The 25619-nt window shown below is 41.4% G+C and overlaps 1 protein-coding gene across 1 annotated transcript in view; it reads left to right on the top strand.

Moving 5' to 3' along the window:
* Positions 1-25619, top strand: part of TNFSF13B (TNF superfamily member 13b) — a 254656-nt gene that overhangs the window by 12132 nt on the left and 216905 nt on the right. The window contains 1 exon segment of the mRNA XM_069757934.1: positions 3019-3097. Within this exon segment, the coding sequence (XP_069614035.1) occupies positions 3019-3097 (79 nt within the window).

Here is a 25619-nt window from a genome sequence, read left to right as displayed (position 1 = left end):
ATGCCACTGTCAACGTTAACATGTTAACAGCCGTGGGTGAATCACAATTCCACCCGCGGCTGTTCTGGGCACATGTCAGCTGATCAGATTAGCTGTCATGTGCCAGAAAAGGTGCGGGCTCACCTCCGCAGCCCGCACAAAACACGGGGAGGCGCCTAATGATGGATTGTGTCCGTCATTAGACGTTAAGTGGTTAATTAATATAATGGCGCCAACCTAACACTATCTGTAGGTTACTCAGCACAATCTTGCTGACAGGTTCCATTTAAGGAATGGATTCTGAACAGGGGCAACAAGCCCACAATGGCAATAACTTTGAGTCTGTATATTTACAGCCACAGATGATGGACCCCAGGGCTCTGGTCCCTGCAGCTATGGCCTCTGAAGGTGCTGTCCTTGTGTCTTGCACTGTAGCTTGTGCATGTTTCTTTATGGGTAAAACCCTGGTGCTGGATTCCTGCTGTCTTCTATACAGTCTCATCCTATACCTTGCTACACTGCCTGGCTGCCATCTCATAAGAGCTAGACAATGGTAAGGATGTGCACTCTGTTTCTGGTGGAGGTGCTGGCTGAGCTGGATAAATTCAAGTAGACAAGCTGAAGGTAGTCAGCCGTACTTGCAGAAATTGTGCAAGAAAATTTTTTATTGTACAAAAGGGTAGTTGTACACCACAGTGTTTGAAGATAGTAGATAGTAGAGTGGTAAAGGCTACATTTCGACCCAGCCTGGCTTTTAAACATCGATTTTAAACATTGCTAGATCCTGTAGTATAGGGAAAAAAGATGTAGTAACTGCCTGGTGTGCTTCGCAAAAGAGATATGGCGTCCAGAGGATAGTTTCCAAGGGAGGACATGTAAGGGGCTGTCCCGGAGGCTGGGTATAACAAGTGTTATGGACCTGGTGGTTAGGAGCACCCGAAACGACCTGATGGTTAAAATAACAAAGGACAAGCTCTGGGAAGTGGAAGCTCTGCTGACCGCAACCCCTAATCCTATCACACACACTAGAAATAGCCGTGGAGCGTACCTAACTCGGCCTAGACGCCTCTTCACAGCCTAAGAGCTAACTAGCCCTAGAGATAGAAAATAAAGCCTACCTTGCCTCAGAGAAATTCCCCAAAGAAAAAGGCAGCCCCCCACATATATTGACTGTGAGTTAAGATGAAAGTCACAAACACAGAAATGAAACAGGTTTCAGCAAAGGGAGGCCAGACTTACTAAACAGACTGAGGATAGAAAAGGTAACTTTGTGGTCAGCACAAAAAACTACAAAAAGACCACGCAGAGTGTGCAAAAAGACCTCCGCACCGACTCACGGTGCGGAGGTGCCACTCTGCCTCCAAGAGCTTCCAGCTAGCAAGGCAAAATAATGATAGCAAGCTGGACAAGAAAACAATGAACAAATAATAAGCTAGCAGGGACTTAGCTTCTGCTGGAGTAGACAGGTCACCAGAAAGATCCAAGAGCGAACTGAACCAGTACAAGAACATCGACAGCTGGCATGGAGTAATGATCTGAGTGGAGTTAAATAGAGCAGCCAGCCAAAGAATAAACTAAGTCATCTGTGGAAGGAACCTCAGAAGCAGCAGCTCCACTCACAGCCACCAGAGGGAGTCAATGGACAGAACTCACCGAAGTACCATTCATGACCACAGGAGGGAGTTCGATAACAGAATTCACAACAAACAAGGCAGTGGGCACTTTTCCTGTGGTGAAGTCATCTCAGTTTCTGCGACCGCAGCTGATTACCTTCAGTTTATCTCATGAGAGCTGTCACAGTCTGTTTCGTGCTTCTAAAGCTTTTCAATACTGCTGAGGTGGCATAATGTGACCACTGGTCACTGACATGCAGCCGATCCTCTCTGGCTTTTCTCCAGGACACACACTTTTATCTACACAACCTACAAAATCATCACTCACTATTATTAAAAGGAAACTTATTAGCTTCTTTACTGAGTACTACAGAAAGATTTTGGCTTTCGACTAGTCACTGCAAGTACATCTTTTTTGCATATTCTCCAGTAATTTCTAGGTAATTTCTGCAGTGCCCTTGACCTGTGTTACCTGACCACAGACTGTTGTCTGACCATTCTTTTGCCTTCCAATTTTGTACCATTACTGCCCTTCCTGTTCTGGTTCATCTATCTCACTCCTGCCAGTCTGCGCTAGTACCAGGAGTTTAATTCGTGGCTCCAACCTAGCACCTGTGTAAGTCCAGATCCCTGTATAAGGAATAAAGGGTGATGTCTCCTTGCATTAAGCCTGTCGATGGTAGCCATTTTAAAGCGGCCAAGAGACCACTGGTAAACCTATGTAACAATTGATTTCTGTAAAGAGTGTTGAGAAAACAGTGAGCTGTTAAGGGTGCCGACAGCAACCATTCATTCTTTTCTTCCATGCATTTCCTTGTCCATGTAAAAAATAAAATACTTGCAAAATATATTTAGTATAGAATAATTAAGAAGCACCCAATACTGTAAAAAAGTATAGAACAATAACAAAAACTATGGTAACCCACAAGAGAGGCATAGTTAGACCAGAAGATGTTAACAGGTGACACTTCACTTACAATTTACAAGTAAAATGATTTTCTTGTTAACACATGATAGAGCAGTGCATATGCATAATGCATATATTGTACAAAGTTGTTCAACTATATAAACAGAACATCAGCAAAGAATAATCGACCAAAAATAACTATGGCGACTCAAATGATGTACTCACGGATTTTTCACATGTCATTGTATATGTGGTACCAGTTTTAATAATTTTGTATTGTTCTTAATAAAGATTGGTTATGATTGATTACGTTATTTCTGGCAGTTTCTTTGACTCTTAGTTCTCCTTGGATATATAAAGTTGTTCAACTGTTTATGTAGATTATATCTGCACATATGGTAAACTCTAAATGGTGATGTCAACAGAGCTTTTATATTAAGCCAACACTATTGTCATCAACGATAATAACCATTGTTGCAATTAAAATATATACCCTGGTAAACGCTTTGCTTTTTACAGAAGGAAAAATCAGATATTCAGAAAGAAAGCAGTTTACTCCAAAATGAACGACTCCGAAGACAGGCATTGGATGGAAAAGGTATTCATTTATTGTGCTCCGGTTGAGTAAACCATGATTGAATGCAAAAATTGATGAAACTGTCCTACCCAGCTCATGCAAAAATGTTATGTAGGGTGAGATTTAGAAGACTGGTGTGTTTTCTTGTGAGAGAATTGGCTCAATTATGCTAATGGAACTTGACGCAAATTGTGTCAGAGTTTGAGCAGAGTATCATCGAAGACGGAGAACTTAATTTCTCCATCTTCTCTATTGTCTGAGTCCACAAATGTTGGACTTAACTGGGATAACATCCGAGTGCAAGCCAATGGTTCACACTCACCCATACTCTTGTATGGATGCACGTGATCTGAATTCCGGAGCCACCCACAGCATGTTGCAATTTTTTTTCTCATGAGAAAAAAATCATAGGTCTGTATTGCCCATAGTATAACATTGGGCCAAGTGCTATCTGATAAAACATGGGATAGCCATTTTATATACTTGTGTGAGCGAGCCCTTATGCAGATTTTCCAACTCCAAGCTATATAAACTTCAATGCTTATTGGATGAAGCAGATCAGGTGTACAGAATTATTAGGCAGCTTATTATTTTGAGGCAGCTTATTTTCGTCAGGTAAAGTGAGCCAAAAAAGAGATTTTGACTTTGAAAAGTCAAAAATTGTTAGTCTTACAGAGGGATGCAGCACTTTTGAAATTACTTTGATATTGAGATGTTATAATGGAACATCAACGTTGTTACAAACAGTCATCAGAGTTGCAAAAAACAGTTATGAAAAAAAGTTGCATATTAACTGCCAAAGATTTGAGAAAAATGAAATGCGAAGTGATCAGGAACCATTATCCCCCAGTGCTGTCATATTCCAGAACTGCCACCTGCCAAGGTGTTCAGTGCTGAGAGACATGGCCAAGGTAAGGGAAGCTGAAACACGACCACCACTTAACAAGACACAGAAGTTGTAGTTGAAACATCAAGACTGGGCCAAAAAATACATGGAAACAGATTTTTCAAAGCTTTTATGAGCTGATGAGATGAGAATGACCCTTGCAGAACCAGATGAGTGGACCCATGGCTGCATCAAGAGTCGCAGACTGGACTCATATGTCAGCAAAGTGGCAGTGGGTTATAGTTGTGGGCTGATATTAAAAACTAGCTATTGAACCCGTTCTACGCCCGGGTGGCGAGCATTTATATTGGTATATGGTCTCCATCCTGGTATGTGCTGCTCCATCCTGCGTCCCCATCCTGTCATGTGCTGCACCCATCCTGCGCCCCCATCCTGTCATGTGCTGCACCCATCCTGCGCCCCCATCCTGTCATGTGCTGCACCCATCCTGCGTCCCCATCCTGTCATGTGCTGCACCCATCCTGCGTCCCCATCCTGTCATGTGCTGCACCCATCCTGCGTCCCCATCCTGGTATGTGCTGCACCCATCCTGTGTCCCCATCCTGTCATGTGCTGCACCCATCCTGCGTCCCCATCCTGTCATGTGCTGCACCCATCGTGCGTCCCCATCCTGTCATGTGCTGCAATCCTCCTGCGTCCCCATCCTGGTATGTGCTGCAATCATCCTACGTCCCCATCCTGGTATGTGCTGCAACCATCCTGCGTCCCCATCCTGCGTCCCCATCCAGATATGTGCTGCACCCATCCTGCGTCCCCATCCTGGTATGTTCTACACCCATCCTGCGTCCCCATCCTGGTATGTGCTGCACCCATCCTGCGTCCCCATCCTGGTATGTGCTGCAATCATCCTGCGTCCCCATCCTGCGTCCCCCATCCTGGCATGTGCTGCAATCATCCTGCGTCCCCATCCTGGTATGTGCTGCAATCATCCTGCGTCCCCCATCCTGGTATGTGCTGCAATCATCCTGCGTCCCCATCCTGGTATGTGCTGCAATCATCCTGCGTCCCCATCCTGGTATGTGCTGCAATCATCCTGCGTCCCCATTCTGGTATGTGCTGTAACCATCCTGCGTCCCCATCCTGCGTCCCCATCCTGGTATGTGCTGCACCCATCCTGCGTCCCCATCCTGGTATGTGCTGCACCCATCCTGTGTCCCCATCCTGGTATGTGCTGAAATCATCCTGCGTCCCCATTCTGGTATGTGCTGCAATCATCCTGCGTCCCCATCCTGGTATGTGCTGCAATCATCCTGCGTCCCCATCCTGGTATGTGCTGCAATCATCCTGCGTCCCCAGCCTGCGTCCCCCATCCTGGTATGTGCTGCAATCATCCTGCGTCCCCATCCTGGTATGTGCTGCAATCATCCTGCGTCCCCATTCTGGTATGTGCTGTAACCATCCTGCGTCCCCATCCTGGTATGTGCTGCACCCATCCTGGTATGTGCTGTAACCATCCTGCGTCCCCATCCTGGTATGTGCTGCACCCATCCTGCGTCCCCATCCTGGTATGTGCTGCACCCATCCTGCGTCCCCATCCTGGTATGTGCTGCACCCATCCTGCGTCCCCATCCTGGTATGTGCTGCACCCATCCTGCGTCCCCATCTTGGTATGTGCTGCAATCATCCTGCGTCCCCATCCTGCGTCCCCCATCCTGGTATGTGCTGCAATCATCCTGCATCCCCATCCTGGTATGTGCTGCAATCATCCTGCGTCCCCATCCTGGTATGTGCTGCAATCATCCTGCGTCCCCATCCTGGTATGTGCTGCAATCATCCTGCGTCCCCATCCTGGTATGTGCTGCAATCATCCTGCGTCCCCAGCCTGCGTCCCCCATCCTGGTATGTGCTGCAATCATCCTGCGTCCCCATCCTGGTATGTGCTGAAATCATCCTGCGTCCCCATCCTGGTATGTGCTGCAATCATCCTGCGTCCCCATCCTGGTATGTGCTGCAATCATCCTGCGTCCCCATCCTGCGTCTCCATCCTGGTATGTGCTGCAATCATCCTGCGTCCCCATCCTGGTATGTGCTGTCCAGACCTGTTTGCACAGTTTTAGTAATTTGATTCCTTTAGTGGTGAGGTGATACTTTGCTGAAACATCATGTTAAAAGTCCTTTTAGGGCTAATCTTGTGCTTTGCTGTTTCTATGCAATGCATTTTGCATTTAGCCTAGGGACAGCTGGAGAGTGGCTGAATACGACCTCTAGGCAAGGCTTAGTGCTTTGCAGTCCATTGCTAAAATTATAGCTGCTGCAGGTTACCACATTTTTTTGTGTGAAAAAATTTGCTGTATTGTCATCCATACAGTTTAACGTGCTTTGTGTGAAATTATGGTGATTTAAAGTTTGTAAAAACCGTTTGGCCTGCTAGAGTTCACAACATTTTTTAATAAAAAAAATTGACTATTGTCATCCATACATTTTAACTTGCTTTTTGTAAAATGATGGTGGTTTGAAATTTTTAAAAATTGCTTGGCCTGCTACAGTTCACAATTTTTTTTTAATTGAATATTCTCATCCAGTTTAATGTGCTTTATGTAACATTATGGTGGTTTAAATTTTTTAAAACACTTGGCATTCTACAGTTCATAAAATGTTTTGGTTTCTAAAATTGATTATTGTCATCCATACGTTTGAACGTGCTTTGTGTAAAATTACGGTAGTTTGACATTTTTAAAAATTGCTTGGCCTGCTGCAGTTCGCAAAATTTAAAAACAAACAAAAAAATGACTATTCTCATCCATACAGATTAATGTGCTTTGTGCAAATTTACGGTGGTTTAAAAACTGATTGGCCTGCTACAGCTCACAACATTTTTTGTTTAAAAAATTGACTATTGTCTTTCATACAGTTAACTTGCTTTGTGTGAAATTACAGTGGTTTGAAATCTTTAAAAACTGCTTGGCCTCCTACTGGTGCCTTTTTTTTATTTAAAAAGTTTAGTTTCAATGCATCAAGAAAACTTGATCTCTAGAGACCTAGCAATTAAAAAATGCGTAAAAGCGTGCGGTAAGGGATGGGAAAGTGAAAGTACTGATGCTGGAGCTCAAGCAACACACCTATCCACAACACATAGCTTCCTGTCCAACTTTGCAGGGAGGCACAGGACACCACTTCTGAAGCCACAGCAGTGTGATCAGGAGGTCATTTGGATAGCAGAAAATGCTACTGTCACACCGTAAGTGGCGATAAAGGGGCAGGACGGCATACTGGGACCCGCACCTGTCCCTACCACTTTAATGGGGCCCTGGTTTTCCCTTATCTCGGGGGTACCTATGATGGTTAGGAGGCCCGAGCCGCCAGCGTATCCCTGTATCCTGTGCAGGCCCTATCAGTGGCCCCCTCTCCCCCAAAGGAGGTGGACTGCACCAGTGTAACAATACAACAAATAACAGGGTATATAGACAAGGTAACTAAAAGACTCAAACTCACCAAATGCTCACACAACCACAGAGGAACACAGAGAAGGGAAGAGATGGAATAAACTTAGGAAGGAAAACAGGTTTAAAAAGCAACCAAAACAGCAGACACCAATCTCTGTAAATAAACCTCCAACACCAACACCACGCTCCATCAACCTCCAAGCCAGGCAGTAGAACTGATCACTGACACTAGCTGTAGTCAGGACTGGGTCTATATAGAGGATCAGATTAAGAAATTCACTTCAGCTGAGAGAGACCCAGCTCTCAGCAATGAGGTTAACTCCTGCACTGCTGGCACAAAGCAGCCAGGTCAGAAAACAGGTGAAGAGCTTCTGTTCACTTTGTGTGAACCAGGCCCAGAGCGCTGCAGTTCTCTGGAACCTCTCTGTCGCGGTAGTCCCGTGACAGTACCCCTCCTTCTACGAGGGACCTCCGGAACCTCAGGACCAGTGTTATGATCCAGTGACCTTGGAGCCGCATGGAACTTTCTCTGGAGTTGGTGGAAACTATACTGACCACAAATCCTGAACTTATCACCGCGACTAGAAGTAGCCGTGGGGTGTGCCTAACAAATCCTAGACACCTCGACACAGCCGGAGGACTAAATACCCCTATAGATGAAAATAGGAAAACTTCCTTGCCTCAGAGCAGAACCCCAAAGGATAGGCAGCCCCCCACAAATATTAACTGTGAGTAGTAGAGAAAAAGACACACACAGGCAGGAAACAGGATTTAGCAAAAGAGGCCACTCTGGCTAAAATAGGAAAGGATAAGATAGAATACTAAGCGGTCAGTATTAAAACCCTACCAAAAATATCCACAGCAGAAAATACAAAAAACTCCACCATCTAACTAAAGATGTGGAGCGTATATCTGCAACTCCAGAGAATCCAGAAAGACAGAGAAAAACACTGACTCAATCTACGCTGGACAAGAGAAAACAAATAAATAGCACAGAATTATTAAGCACACAGCATGTGTGCCACAGAAACAAAAACCAGACACTTATCTTTGCTGAAATGGCAGCAAGGCTGGAGGAACCAGACAAAGATCCAAAACCTCCCAGAACCATGGACAACTGGCAAGGACTAATGAATCCTGCACACCTAAATATCCCAGTCAGAACTGCAATCATCAGATACACCTGGCCAGGACTGCGACTCAGGGACAACTGCATTCCCACCTACAACCACTGGAGGGAACCCAAAAACAGAATTCACAACAGTACCCCCCTTGAGGAGGGGTCACCGAACCCTCACCAGGGCCCCCAGGACGATCAGGATGAGCCAGATGAAAGGCACGGACCAAATCAGCAGCATGGACATCAGAGGCAAAAACCCAAGAATTATCCTCCTGGCCATAACCCTTCCATTTGACAAGGTACTGAAGCCTCCGCCTCGAAAAACGAGAATCCAAACTCTTCTTAACCACATACTCCAACTCTCCATCAACCAACACAGGGGCCGGAGGATCAACAGAGGGAACAACGGGCACCACATATTTCCGCAATAAAGATCTATGGAAGACATTATGGATAGCAAAAGAGGCCGGAAGCGCCAAACGGAAAGACACCGGATTAATAATCTCAGAAATCTTATAAGGACCAATAAACCGAGGCTTAAACTTAGGGGAAGAAACCTTCATAGGAACATGACGGGAAGACAACCAGACCAGATCCCCAACCCGAAGCCGGGAACCAACACACCGACGACAGTTAGCAAAACGTTGAGCCTCCTCCTAAGACAACACCAAATTGTCCACCACATGAGCCCAAATCTGCTGCAACCTGTCAACCACAGATTCCACACCAGGACAGTCAGAAGGCTCAACCTGCCCAGAAGAAAAACGAGGATGAAAACCAAAATTACAAAAGAAAGGCGAAATCAAAGTAGCAGAACTAGCCCGATTATTAAGGGCAAACTCGGCCAACGGCAAGAAGGCCACCCAATCATCCTGATCAGCAGACACAAAGCATCTCAAGTAAGTCTCCAAAGTCTGATTAGTTCGCTCGGTCTGGCCATTTGTCTGAGGATGAAATGCAGAAGAAAAAGACAAATCAATGCCCAGCCTAGCACAAAAGGCCCGCCAAAACCTAGAAACAAACAGGGAACCTCTGTCGGACACAATATTCTCCGGAATACCATGCAAACGAACCACATGCTGAAAAAACAACGGAACCAAATCTGAAGAGGAAGGCAATTTAGGCAAAGGCACCAAATGAACCATCTTAGAGAACCGGTCACAAACAACCCAGATAACAGACATCTTCTGGGAAACTGGAAGATCGGAAATAAAATCCATCGAAATATGCGTCCAGGGCCTATCAGGGACTGGCAATGGCAAAAGCAACCCACTAGCACAAGAACAACAAGGCTCGGCCCGCGCAAAAGTCCCACAGGACTGCACAAAAGAACGCACATCACGTGACAAAGAAGGCCACCAAAAGGACCTACCAACCAAATCTCTGGTACCAAAAATACCAGGATGACCAGCCAACAGGGCTGCCACTAGGAATTTTGAGGCCCCATACTGGCAAAATTTTCAGGGCCCCCCCGAGACTCCGCCCAGGCTCCACCCCAGCCCCGCCTCCACCCCTCAAACTGGCCACAGCCCCACCACTCTTTTGGAAAAACTCCACTTCTCACCAATCACACATTAACAGTTCCCATCACCAGATCACACATATAGCCGGCAGCTTTTGTTTTGCCAAACAATTTTTTAAGCCGCCACCACGACAAGGTAGACTCTTTTGGTCGGGCCCTACTCTACTGCAACCTATTAATCATTTGTTAAAATAAGCAATACAATCTAGGTATATTTTTATTTATTTTTCAATTCTTAAAATGACCAATAATATCACATACAAGGGACAAATACTACCTCACCATGATCAGACACCATATTACCACCACATAGAGACCTATAATACTACATACAAGGAAAAAATACCGACACGCCATGTCCAGATCACATATTACCACCACATAGTGACCAAATAGCACAAGCAAGAAACAAATACCGCCGCACCATGGCCGGACAACATATTACCACCACATAGTGACTGAACACTACAATACTGATCATTAATAAAAAAAAACACAATACTAATCTCACCATACGTGTTATTATACACAGTAGATCTGTACTTAGTATGCAATGTCTGTGTAGAGGTAATACAGTGATTATCGGTGACATTATACACAGGAGCTCTGTATATAGGGTCAGTGTACAGGTAATACAGTGTTCACCAGTGACATTATACACAGCAGCGCTGTATACAATGTATAGTGTACGGGTAATACAGTGATCCAGATTACATTATACACAGGAGGTCTGTATACAGTATTAGTGTACAGGTAATACAGTGATCAACAGTGACATTATACACACGAGAACTGTATATATTGTACAGGTTATACTGTGATCAATGACATTATACACAGGAGCTCTATATATAGTATCAGTTTAAAGGTAATACAGTGATCACTGGTGAAATTGTACTCAGGACTGCTGTATATAGTATTCAGTGTACAGTGCCAGTCTACAGGTAAAACACTGACTCACCAGTGACGTCACTAGGTGAAGTCCTTCATCTTTTCTTTTCATCTTCATCCAGCACAGACCGCCATCACTTCCAGCCAGGGCTCGTCTCTGCAGGAAATAACACAGTTAGCTAGAGCACCACTTGTAGAACACATTACTTAATTTTTTCTCAACTTCTAAACTAGACCAGATAAAGAAAAAAGGCAATATAGTGTCGCTCTGCACAGTAACAGTACCGCCTCCCGCATTTAAAGCAGTATCCTTAAAAAATAAAATAAATACATCATTGCAATAATAATATCCCTCAATTAGCCCTTATGGTAATAATATCCCCAATTGTGACCCCCATGTATCTCATTCCTGGCTCCAGCCATATGTTCTCCAATCCTGCCCTCATGAGTATCCATTCTGCCCCCATGTGATGTCCGATCCTACCCCAACTGTCCCGTGATCCTGCCCCATCTGTCCCGTGATCCTGCCCCATCTGTCCCATGATCCTGCCCCATTTGTCCCATGATCCTGCCCTATCTGTCCTATGATCCTGCCCCATCTGTCTTTATTATATCCATCCTGCCCATGATCCTGCACCATGTGTCTCCATCCTGCCCCATGATCCTGCACCATGTGTCTCCATCCTGCCCCATCTGTCTCCATCCTGCCCCTTGGATATGCCCCATCCTGCCTCATGAGCATGCCCCATGATCCTGCCCCATTTGTTTCCATCCTGCCCCATGATCCTGCCACATCTGTCTCCATCCTGCCCCATGTCTCCAACCTGCCCCATCTGTCTCCATCCTGCCCCGTGTCTCCCATCCTGCCCCCCAACCTGCCCCATGTCTCCCATCCTGCCCCCGTGTCTCCCATCCTGCCCCCTGTGTTTCCCATCCTGCCCCCGTGTCTCCCATCCTACCATGTCTCGCATCCTGCCCCGTGTCTCCATACTTCCTCCTGTGTCTCCATACTTCCCGTGTCTCCATTCTTCCCCCTGTGTCTCCATACTTCCCTGTGTCTGCATACTTCTCTGTCTCCATTCTTCCCCCATGTCTCCATACTTCCCTGTGTCCCCATACTTCTGTGTCTCCATTCTGCCCCCTGTGCCTCCATACTTCCCTGTGTTTCCATACTTCCCCGTGTCTCCATACTTCCCCGTGTCCCCATACTTCTCTGTGTCTTCATTCTTCCCTGTGTCTCCATACTTCCCGTGTCTCCATACTTCCCGTGTCTCCATACTTCCCGTGTGTCTCCATACTTCCCCCGTATCCCCATACGTCCCTGTGTCCCCATACTTCCCCGTGTCTCCATACTTCTGTTTCAATTCTCCCTGCTTCCATTCTTCCCTGTGTCTCCATACTTCCCCGTTTCCATTCTTCTGTGTCTCCATACTTCCCTGTGTCTCCATTCTTCCGTGTCTCCATACTTCCTTGTGTCTCCATACTTCCCCCTGCATCTCCATTCTGCCCCCTGTGTCTCCATACTTCCCGTGTCTCCATACTTCCGTGTTTCCATTCTCCCTGTTTCCATTCTTCCTCGTGTCTCCATACTTCCCCCTGTGTCTCCATACTTCCCCATTTCCATTCTTCTCTGTGTCTTCATACTTCCCTGTGTCTCCATACTTCCTTGTGTCTCCATACTTCCCCGTGTCTCCATACTTCCCCGTGTCTCCATACTTCCCCATGTCTCCATACTTCCCCGTGTCTCCATACTTCCCCGTGTCTCCATACTTCCCCGTGTCTCCATACTTCCCCGTGCCTCCATACTTCCCCCGTGTATCCATACTTCCGTGTCTCCATACTTCATATTTCCCCGTGTTTCCATTCTTCATTCTCCATTCTTCCCCCGTGTCTCCATACTTCCCCCATGTATCCATACTTCCCCCGTGTCTCAATACTTCCCCCGTGTCTCCATACTTCCCCGTGTCTCCATACTTCCCCTGTGTCTCCATACTTCCGTGTCTCCATACTTCCCCCTGTGTCTCCATACTTCCCCCGTGTTTCCATACTTCCCCCATGTATCCATACTTCCGTGTCTCCATACTTCATATTTCCCCGTGTTCCATTCTTCATTCTCCATTCTTCCCCCGTGTCTCCATACTTCCCCATGTCTCCATACTTCCCCGTGTCTCCATACTTCCCCCGTGTTTCCATACTTCCCCCATGTATCCATACTTCCGTGTCTCCATACTTCATATTTCCCCGTGTTCCATTCTTCATTCTCCATTCTTCCCCCGTGTCTCCATACTTCCCCATGTCTCCATACTTCCCCGTGTCTCCATACTTCCCCGTGTCTCCATACTTCCCTCTGCGTCTCCATTCTGCCCCCTGTGTCTTCATATTTCCCCGTGTTTCCATTCTTCATTCTCCATTCTTCCCCGTGTCTCCATACTTCCCCGTGTCTCCATACTTCCCCCGTGTTTCCATACTTCCCCTGTGTCTCCATACTTCCGTGTCTCCATACTTCCCCGTGTCTCCATACTTCCCCCTGTGTCTCCATACTTCCCCGTGTCTCCATACTTCCCCCGTGTCTCCATACATCCCCCTGTGTCTCCATACTTCCCCCTGTCTCCATACTTCCCCCTATGTCTCCATACTTCCCCCTATGTCTCCATACTTCCCCCTGTGTCTCCATACTTCCCCCTGTGTCTCCATACTTCCCCAGTGTCTCCATACTTCCACCGTCTCGCCATACTTCCCCCTGTGTCTCCGTTGTTCCCCCCCGTGTCTCCATATTTCCCCGTGTCTCCATATTTCCCCGTGTCTCCATTCTTCCCCCTGTCTCCATACTTCCCCGTGTCTCCATACTTCCCCGTGTCGCCATACTTCCCCGTGTCTCCATACTTCCCCGTGTCTCCATACTTCCCCCTGTGTCTCCATACTTCCCCCTGTGTTTCCGTTGTTCACCCCCGTGTCTCCATATTTCCCCGTGTCTCCATTCTTCCCCCTGTGTCTCCATACTTCCCCGTGTCGCCATACTTCCCCGTGTCTCCATACTTCCCCCTGTGTCTCCATACTTCTCCGTGTCTCAATACTTCCCCCTGTGTCTCCATACTTCCCCCTGTGTCTCCATACTTCCCCGTGTCTCCATACTTCCCCGTGTCTCCATACTTCCCCGTGTCTCCATTCTTCCCCCTGTGTCTCCATACTTCCCCGTGTCGCCATACTTCCCCGTGTCTCCATACTTCCCCCTGTGTTTCCATACTTCCCCCTGTGTCTCCATACTTCCCCCTGTGTCTCCATACTTCCCCGTGTCGCCATACTTCCCCGTGTCTCCATACTTCCCCCTGTGTCTCCATACTTCCCCGTGTCGCCATACTTCCCCGTGTCTCCATACTTCCCCCTGTGTTTCCGTTGTTTCCCCCCCGTGTCTCCATATTTTCCCGCGTCTCCATTCTTCCCCCTGTGTCTCCATACTTCCCCATATCTCCATACTTCCCCCTGTGTCTCCATTGTTCCCCCCCCCGTGTCTCCCATTCTGCCCCGGGCTTGCCGCTTTCAATAAAAATAAAAAAATCTTTCCTCTTACCTGGCCGTGCTCCTGCGGCGATGCTCCCTCATGTCAGTAATGCCCTGGTGATATACTATACATGTATGTATCATGTGTCTATGCATTGTACCTGTGTGTTAAATGCAACAGGTACAGTTTATGTGAATAAAGTCTTCACTGGGGAATGGGCTCAGGGCTCAGTATCAATGACATGAGGCAGCCTGTCAGAGAATACAGCTAGTGATTAGTGCCAGTGTTCCCCAGCTCTGAGCTCTCTGGTCGGTGCTGTGTGTGGCTGAGAATCCTACACCAACCAGATAGCACAATGCTCCGGGGTCACAGTCAGTAAATCACTGCTTCTAGTCTCTGACTGCAGCCCCTGCCTCCCCTCTTTACTCTCCTAAACAATCGGACACATTCAGGCCGTTCTTTACCTCCTGTTCAGCAGGTGATTGAGGTCCTGCACACAGCTTCCCTCCAGCCACGAGTGTGCAGACGCTGTCCTGCACAGGCTGGAAGGGTGTGCAGTGCAGGGACCAGATTCAAGTTAGTCTGCAGTTAGCTATTAGATATTAGTTAGTTATTCGATTTTCATGTATGGTGAATTATACATAGAGTGGATATTGTTTGGGTAAAATTTTGATCAGGACTTTGAGACGTTTATTTTGACTACTTGTGGTCCTGGGTTATTCACATAAATCGCTTATGTCGCACATAAACGCACTCAATCGTACGTAAGTTCAATTTGAAAACAGGTACCCTTGACCACTAGTATTCAAAATGAACATATCAATGTCCTGAACAATATTTACAAAAAAAAATATCAATTCTATGTGTAGTTCAGAAGTTATTCACGTAAATCGCTTATGTCGCGAATAAACAAAACGCACTCAATCGTACGTAAGTTCAATTTGAAAACAGGTACCCTGGACCACTACTACTCAAAATGAACATATCAATGTCCTGAACAATATTTACAAAAAAAAATATCAACTCTATGTGTAGTTCAGAGGTTATTCACGTAAATCGCTTATGTCGCGAATAAACAAATGCACTTAATCGTACGTAAGTTCAATTTGAAAAGAGGTACCCTTGACCACTACTATTCAAAATGAACATATCAATGTCCTGAACAATATTTACCAAAAAAAATATCAACTCTATGTGTAGTTCAGAAGTTATTCACGTAAATCGCTTATGTCGCGAATAAACAAACGCACTCAATCGTACGTAAGATCAATTTGAAAAGAGGTACCATTGACCACTAGTACTCAAAATGAACATATCAATGTCCTGAACAATATTTACCAAAAATAATATCAACTCTATGTGTAGTTCAGAAGTTATTCACGTAAATCGCTTATGTCGCGAATAAACAAACGCACTCAATCGTACGTAAGATCAATTTGAAAACAGGTACCCTTGACCACTAGTACTCAAAATGAACATATCAATGTCCTGAACAATATTTACAAAAAAAAATATCAACTCTATGTGTAGTTCAGAAGTTATTCACGTAAATCGCTTATGTCGCGAATAAACAAACGCACTTAATCGTACGTAAGTTCAATTTGAAAAGAGGTACCCTTGACCACTAGTACTCAAAATGAACATATCAATGTCCTGGACAATATTTACCCCAAAAAATATCAACTCTATGTGCAGTTCAGAAGTTATTCACGTAAATCGCTTATGTCGCGAATAAACAAACGCACTCAATCATACGTAAGTTCAATTTGAAAAGAGGTACCCTTGACCACTAGTACTCAAAATGAACATATCAATGTCCTGAACAATATTTACCAAAAAAAATATCAACTCTATGTGTAGTTCAGAAGTTATTCACGTAAATCGCTTATGTCGCGAACAAACGCACTTAATCATACGTAAGTTCAATTTGAAAAGAGGTACCCTTGACCACTACTACTCAAAATGAACATATCAATGTCCTGAACAATATTTACCCCAAAAAATATCAACTCTATGTGCAGTTCAGAAGTTATTCACGTAAATCGCTTATGTCGCGAACAAACGCACTTAATCGTACGTAAGTTCAATTTGAAAATAGGTACCCTTGACCACTACTACTCAAAATGAACATATCAATGTCCTGAATAATATTTACCAAAAAAAATATCAACTCTATGTGTACTTCAGAAGTTATTCACGTAAATTGCTTATGTCGCGAATAAACAAACGCACTCAATCATACGTAAGTTCAATTTGAAAAGAGGTACCCTTGACCACTAGTACTCAAAATGAACATATCAATGTCCTGAATAATATTTACCAAAAAAAATATCAACTCTATGTGCAGTTCTGAAGTTATTCACGTAAATCGCTTATGTCGCGAATAAACAAACGCACTTAATCGTACGTAAGTTCAATTTGAAAAGAGGTACCCTTGACCACTACTACTCAAAATGAACATATTAATGTCCTGGACAATATTTACAAAAAAAAATATCAACTCTATGTGTAGTTCAGAAGTTATTCACGTAAATCGCTTATGTCGCGAATAAACAAACGCACTCAATCGTACGTAAGTTCAATTTGAAAAGAGGTACCCTTGACCACTAGTACTCAAAATAAACATATCAATGTCCTGAAAAATATTTACCAAAAAAAAAATCAACTCTATGTGTAGTTTAGAAATTATTCACGTAAATCGCTTATGTCGCGAATAAACAAACGCACTTAATCGTACGTAAGTTCAATTTGAAAACAGGTACCCTGGACCACTACTACTCAAAATGAACATATCAATGTCCTGAACAATATTTACCAAAAAAAATATCAACTCTATGTGTAGTTCAGAAGTTATTCACGTAAATCGCTTATGTCGCGAATAAACAAACGCACTCAATCGTACGTAAGTTCAATTTGAAAACAGGTACCCTGGACCACTACTACTCAAAATGAACACATCAATGTCCTGGACAATATTTACCAAAAAAAATATCAACTCTATGTGTAGTTCAGAAGTTATTCACATAAATCGCTTATGTCGCGAATAAACAAACGCACTCAATCATACGTAAGTTCAATTTGAAAAGAGGTACCCTTGACCACTAGTACTCAAAATGAACATATCAATGTCCTGAATAATATTTACCAAAAAAAATATCAACTCTATGTGCAGTTCAGAAGTTATTCACGTAAATCGCTTATGTCGCGAATAAACAAACGCACTTAATCGCACGTAAGTTCAATTTGAAAAGAGGTACCCTTGACCACTAGTACTCAAAATGAACATATCAATGTCCTGAACAATATTTACCCCAAAAAATATCAATTCTATGTGTAGTTCAGAAGTTATTCACGTAAATCGCTTAAGTCGCGAACAAACGCACTTAATCGTACGTAAGTTCAATTTGAAAAGAGGTACCCTTGACCACTAGTACTCAAAATGAACATATCAATGTCCTGGACAATATTTACAAAAAAAAATATCAACTCTATGTGTAGATCAGAAATTATTCACGTAAATCGCTTATGTCGCGAATAAACAAATGCACTCAATCGTACGTAAGTTCAATTTGAAAAGAGGTACCCTTGACCACTAGTACTCAAATTGAACATATCAATGTCCTGAACAATATTTACCAAAAAAATATCAACTCTATGTGTAGTTCAGAAGTTATTCACGTAAATCGCTTATGTCGCGAATAAACAAACGCACTTAATCGTACGTAAGTTCAATTTGAAAAGAGGTACCCTTGACCACTAGTACTCAAAATGAACATATCAATGTCCTGGACAATATTTACAAAAAAAAATATCAACTCTATGTGTAGTTTAGAAGTTATTCACGTAAATCGCTTATGTCGCGAATAAACAAACGCACTCAATCGTACGTAAGTTCAATTTGAAAACAGGTACCCTGGACCACTACTACTCAAAATGAACACATCAATGTCCTGGACAATATTTACCAAAAAAAATATCAACTCTATGTGTAGTTCAGAAGTTATTCACATAAATCGCTTATGTCGCGAATAAACAAACGCACTCAATCATACGTAAGTTCAATTTGAAAAGAGGTACCCTTGACCACTAGTACTCAAAATGAACATATCAATGTCCTGAATAATATTTACCAAAAAAAATATCAACTCTATGTGCAGTTCAGAAGTTATTCACGTAAATCGCTTATGTCGCGAATAAACAAACGCACTTAATCGTACGTAAGTTCAATTTGAAAAGAGGTACCCTTGACCACTAGTACTCAAAATGAACATATCAATGTCCTGAACAATATTTACCAAAAAAAATATCAACTCTATGTGTAGTTTAGAACTTATTCACGTAAATCGCTTATGTCGCGAATAAACAAACGCACTCAATCGTACGTAAGTTCAATTTGAAAAGAGGTACCCTTGACCACTAGTACTCAAAATGAACATATCAATGTCCTGGACAATATTTACAAAAAAAAAGATCAACTCTATGTGTAGTTTAGAAGTTATTCACGTAAATCGCTTATGTCGCGAATAAACAAACGCACTCAATCGTACGTAAGTTCAATTTGAAAAGAGGTACCCTTGACCACTAGTACTCAAAATGAACATATCAATGTCCTGAACAATATTTACCAAAAAAATATCAACTCTATGTGTAGTTTAGAAGTTATTCACATAAATCGCTTATGTCGCGAATAAACAAACGCACTCAATCATACGTAAGTTCAATTTGAAAAGAGGTACCCTTGACCACTAGTACTCAAAATGAACATATCAATGTCCTGAATAATATTTACCAAAAAAAATATCAACTCTATGTGCAGTTCAGAAGTTATTCACGTAAATCGCTTATGTCGCGAATAAACAAACGCACTCAATCGTACGTAAGTTCAATTTGAAAAGAGGTACCCTTGACCACTAGTACTCAAAATGAACATATCAATGTCCTGAACAATATTTACCAAAAAAAATATCAACTCTATGTGTAGTTTAGGACTTATTCACGTAAATCGCTTATGTCGCGAATAAACAAACGCACTCAATCGTACGTAAGTTCAATTTGAAAACAGGTACCCTGGACCACTACTACTCAAAATGAACACATCAATGTCCTGGACAATATTTACCAAAAAAAATATCAACTCTATGTGTAGTTCAGAAGTTATTCACATAAATCGCTTATGTCGCGAATAAACAAACGCACTCAATCATACGTAAGTTCAATTTGAAAAGAGGTACCCTTGACCACTAGTACTCAAAATGAACATATCAATGTCCTGAATAATATTTACCAAAAAAAAATCAACTCTATGTGCAGTTCAGAAGTTATTCACGTAAATCGCTTATGTCGCGAATAAACAAACGCACTTAATCGTACGTAAGTTCAATTTGAAAAGAGGTACCCTTGACCACTAGTACTCAAAATGAACATATCAATGTCCTGAACAATATTTACCAAAAAAAATATCAACTCTATGTGTAGTTTAGAAATTATTCACGTAAATCGCTTATGTCGCGAATAAACAAACGCACTCAATCGTACGTAAGTTTAATTTGAAAAGAGGTACCCTTGACCACTAGTACTCAAATTGAACATATCAATGTCCTGAACAATATTTACCAAAAAAATATCAACTCTATGTGTAGTTCAGAAGTTATTCACGTAAATCGCTTATGTCGCGAATAAACAAACGCACTTAATCGTACGTAAGTTCAATTTGAAAAGAGGTACCCTTGACCACTAGTACTCAAAATGAACATATCAATGTCCTGGACAATATTTACAAAAAAAAATATCAACTCTATGTGTAGTTTAGAAGTTATTCACGTAAATCGCTTATGTCGCGAATAAACAAACGCACTCAATCGTACGTAAGTTCAATTTGAAAAGAGGTACCCTTGACCACTAGTACTCAAAATGAACATATCAATGTCCTGAACAATATTTACCAAAAAAAATATCAACTCTATGTGTAGTTTAGAACTTATTCACGTAAATCGCTTATGTCGCGAATAAACAAACGCACTCAATCGTACGTAAGTTCAATTTGAAAAGAGGTACCCTTGACCACTACTACTCAAAATGAACATATCAATGTCCTGAACAATATTTACCCCAAAAAATATCAATTCTATGTGTAGTTCAGAAGTTATTCACGTAAATCGCTTATGTCGCGAACAAACGCACTTAATCGTACGTAAGTTCAATTTGAAAAGAGGTACCCTTGACCACTAGTACTCAAAATGAACATATCAATGTCCTGGACAATATTTACAAAAAAAAATATCAACTCTATGTGTAGTTCAGAAATTATTCACGTAAATCGCTTATGTCGCGAATAAACAAACGCACTCAATCGTACGTAAGTTCAATTTGAAAAGAGGTACCCTTGACCACTAGTACTCAAAATGAACATATCAATGTCCTGGACAATATTTACCCCAAAAAATATCAACTCTATGTGCAGTTCAGAAGTTATTCACGTAAATCGCTTATGTCGCGAATAAACAAACGCACTCATTCATACGTAAGTTCAATTTGAAAAGAGGTACCCTTGACCACTAGTACTCAAAATGAACATATCAATGTCCTGAACAATATTTACCAAAAAAAATATCAACTCTATGTGTAGTTCAGAAGTTATTCACGTAAATCGCTTATGTCGCGAACAAACGCACTTAATCGTACGTAAGTTCAATTTGAAAAGAGGTACCCTTGACCACTAATACTCAAAATGAACATATCAATGTCCTGAACAATATTTACCCCAAAAAATATCAACTCTATGTGCAGTTCAGAAGTTATTCACGTAAATCGCTTATGTCGCGAACAAACGCACTTAATCGTGCGTAAGTTCAATTTGAAAATAGGTACCCTTGACCACTACTACTCAAAATGAACATATCAATGTCCTGAATAATATTTACCAAAAAAAATATCAACTCTATGTATAGTTCAGAAGTTATTCACGTAAATCGCTTATGTCGCGAATAAACAAACGCACTCAATCATACGTAAGTTCAATTTGAAAAGAGGTACCCTTGACCACTAGTACTCAAAATGAACATATCAATGTCCTGAATAATATTTACCAAAAAAAATATCAACTCTATGTGCAGTTCTGAAGTTATTCACGTAAATCGCTTATGTCGCGAATAAACAAACGCACTTAATCGTACGTAAGTTCAATTTGAAAAGAGGTACCCTTGACCACTAGTACTCAAAATGAACATATTAATGTCCTGGACAATATTTACAAAAAAAAATATCAACTCTATGTGTAGTTCAGAAGTTATTCACGTAAATCGCTTATGTCGCGAATAAACAAACGCACTCAATCGTACGTAAGTTCAATTTGAAAAGAGGTACCCTTGACCACTAGTACTCAAAATGAACATATCAATGTCCTGAAAAATATTTACCAAAAAAAATATCAACTCTATGTGTAGTTTAGAAATTATTCACGTAAATCGCTTATGTCGCGAATAAACAAACGCACTTAATCGTACGTAAGTTCAATTTGAAAACAGGTACCCTGGACCACTACTACTCAAAATGAACATATCAATGTCCTGAACAATATTTACCAAAAAAAAATCAACTCTATGTGTAGTTCAGAAGTTATTCACGTAAATCGCTTATGTCGCGAATAAACAAACGCACTCAATCGTACGTAAGTTCAATTTGAAAACAGGTACCCTGGACCACTACTACTCAAAATGAACACATCAATGTCCTGGACAATATTTACCAAAAAAAATATCAACTCTATGTGTAGTTCAGAAGTTATTCACATAAATCGCTTATGTCGCGAATAAACAAACGCACTCAATCATACGTAAGTTCAATTTGAAAAGAGGTACCCTTGACCACTAGTACTCAAAATGAACATATCAATGTCCTGAATAATATTTACCAAAAAAAATATCAACTCTATGTGCAGTTCAGAAGTTATTCACGTAAATCGCTTATGTCGCGAATAAACAAACGCACTTAATCGTACGTAAGTTCAATTTGAAAAGAGGTACCCTTGACCACTAGTACTCAAAATGAACATATCAATGTCCTGAACAATATTTACCAAAAAAAATATCAACTCTATGTGTAGTTTAGAACTTATTCACGTAAATCGCTTATGTCGCGAATAAACAAACGCACTCAATCGTACGTAAGTTCAATTTGAAAAGAGGTACCCTTGACCACTAGTACTCAAATTGAACATATCAATGTCCTGAATAATATTTACCAAAAAAATATCAACTCTATGTGTAGTTCAGAAGTTATTCACGTAAATCGCTTATGTCGCGAATAAACAAACGCACTTAATCGTACGTAAGTTCAATTTGAAAAGAGGTACCCTTGACCACTAGTACTCAAAATGAACATATCAATGTCCTGGACAATATTTACAAAAAAAAATATCAACTCTATGTGTAGTTCAGAAGTTATTCACGTAAATCGCTTATGTCGCGAATAAACAAACGCACTTAATCGTACGTAAGTTCAATTTGAAAAGAGGTACCCTTGACCACTAGTACTCAAAATGAACATATCAATGTCCTGGACAATATTTACAAAAAAAAATATCAACTCTATGTGTAGTTCAGAAGTTATTCACGTAAATCGCTTATGTCGCGAATAAACAAACGCACTCAATCGTACGTAAGTTCAATTTGAAAAGAGGTACCCTTGACCACTACTACTCAAAATGAACATATCAATGTCCTGAACAATATTTACCAAAAAAAATATCAACTCTATGTGTAGTTCAGAAGTTATTCACGTAAATCGCTTATGTCGCGAACAAACGCACTTAATCGTACGTAAGTTCAATTTGAAAAGAGGTACCCTTGACCACTACTACTCAAAATGAACATATCAATGTCCTGAACAATATTTACCCCCAAAAATATCAACTCTATGTGCAGTTCAGAAGTTATTCACGTAAATCTCTTATGTCGCGAACAAACGCACTTAATCGTACGTAAGTTCAATTTGAAAATAGGTACCCTTGACCACTACTACTCAAAATGAACATATCATTGTCCTGAATAATATTTACCAAAAAAAATATCAACTCTATGTGCAGTTCTGAATTTATTCACGTAAATCGCTTATGTCGCGAATAAACAAACGCACTTAATCGTACGTAAGTTCAATTTGAAAAGAGGTACCCTTGACCACTAGTACTCAAAATGAACATATTAATGTCCTGGACAATATTTACAAAAAAAAATATCAACTCTATGTGTAGTTCAGAAGTTATTCACGTAAATCGCTTATGTCGCGAATAAACAAACGCACTCAATCGTACGTAAGTTCAATTTGAAAAGAGGTACCCTTGACCACTAGTACTCAAAATGAACATATCAATGTCCTGAAAAATATTTACCAAAAAAAATATCAACTCTATGTGTAGTTTAGAAATTATTCACGTAAATCGCTTATGTCGCGAATAAACAAACGCACTTAATCGTACGTAAGTTCAATTTGAAAACAGGTACCCTGGACCACTACTACTCAAAATGAACATATCAATGTCCTGAACAATATTTACCAAAAAAAATATCAACTCTATGTGTAGTTCAGAAGTTATTCACGTAAATCGCTTATGTCGCGAATAAACAAACGCACTCAATCGTACGTAAGTTCAATTTGAAAACAGGTACCCGGGACCACTACTACTCAAAATGAACACATCAATGTCCTGGACAATATTTACCAAAAAAAATATCAACTCTATGTGTAGTTCAGAAGTTATTCACATAAATCGCTTATGTCGCGAATAAACAAACGCACTCAATCATACGTAAGTTCAATTTGAAAAGAGGTACCCTTGACCACTAGTACTCAAAATGAACATATCAATGTCCTGAATAATATTTACCAAAAAAAATATCAACTCTATGTGCAGTTCAGAAGTTATTCACGTAAATCGCTTATGTCGCGAATAAACAAACGCACTTAATCGTACGTAAGTTCAATTTGAAAAGAGGTACCCTTGACCACTAGTACTCAAAATGAACATATAAATGTCCTGAACAATATTTACCAAAAAAAATATCAACTCTATGTGTAGTTTAGAACTTATTCACGTAAATCGCTTATGTCGCGAATAAACAAACACACTCAATCGTACGTAAGTTCAATTTGAAAAGAGGTACCCTTGACCACTACTACTCAAAATGAACATATCAATGTCCTGAACAATATTTACCCCAAGAAATATCAATTCTATGTGTAGTTCAGAAGTTATTCACGTAAATCGCTTATGTCGCGAACAAACGCACTTAATCGTACGTAAGTTCAATTTGAAAACAGGTACCCTTGACCACTAGTACTCAAAATGAACATATCAATGTCCTGGACAATATTTACAAAAAAAAATATCAACTCTATGTGTAGTTCAGAAATTATTCACGTAAATCGCTTATGTCGCGAATAAACAAACGCACTCAATCGTACGTAAGTTCAATTTGAAAAGAGGTACCCTTGACCACTAGTACTCAAATTGAACATATCAATGTCCTGAATAATATTTACCAAAAAAATATCAACTCTATGTGTAGTTCAGAAGTTATTCACGTAAATCGCTTATGTCGCGAATAAACAAACGCACTTAATCGTACGTAAGTTCAATTTGAAAAGAGGTACCCTTGACCACTAGTACTCAAAATGAACATATCAATGTCCTGGACAATATTTACAAAAAAAAATATCAACTCTATGTGTAGTTCAGAAGTTATTCACGTAAATCGCTTATGTCGCGAATAAACAAACGCACTTAATCGTACGTAAGTTCAATTTGAAAAGAGGTACCCTTGACCACTAGTACTCAAAATGAACATATCAATGTCCTGGACAATATTTAAAAAAAAAAATATCAACTCTATTTGTAGTTCAGAAGTTATTCACGTAAATCGCTTATGTCGCGAATAAACAAACGCACTCAATCGTACGTAAGTTCAATTTGAAAAGAGGTACCCTTGACCACTAGTACTCAAAATGAACATATCAATGTCCTGAACAATATTTACCAAAAAAAATATCAACTCTATGTGTAGTTTAGAACTTATTCACGTAAATCGCTTATATCGCGAATAAACAAACGCACTCAATCGTACGTAAGTTCAATTTGAAAAGAGGTACCCTTGACCACTACTACTCAAAATGAACATATCAATGTCCTGAACAATATTTACCCCAAAAAATATCAATTCTATGTGTA

The sequence above is a fragment of the Ranitomeya imitator genome, chromosome 3 (genome assembly GCF_032444005.1).
Source record: "Ranitomeya imitator isolate aRanImi1 chromosome 3, aRanImi1.pri, whole genome shotgun sequence".
Classification (NCBI taxonomy): Eukaryota; Metazoa; Chordata; class Amphibia; order Anura; family Dendrobatidae; genus Ranitomeya; species Ranitomeya imitator.
Note: the sequence above shows the minus strand (reverse complement) of the source record. Positions and strands in the feature narration are given on the sequence as shown.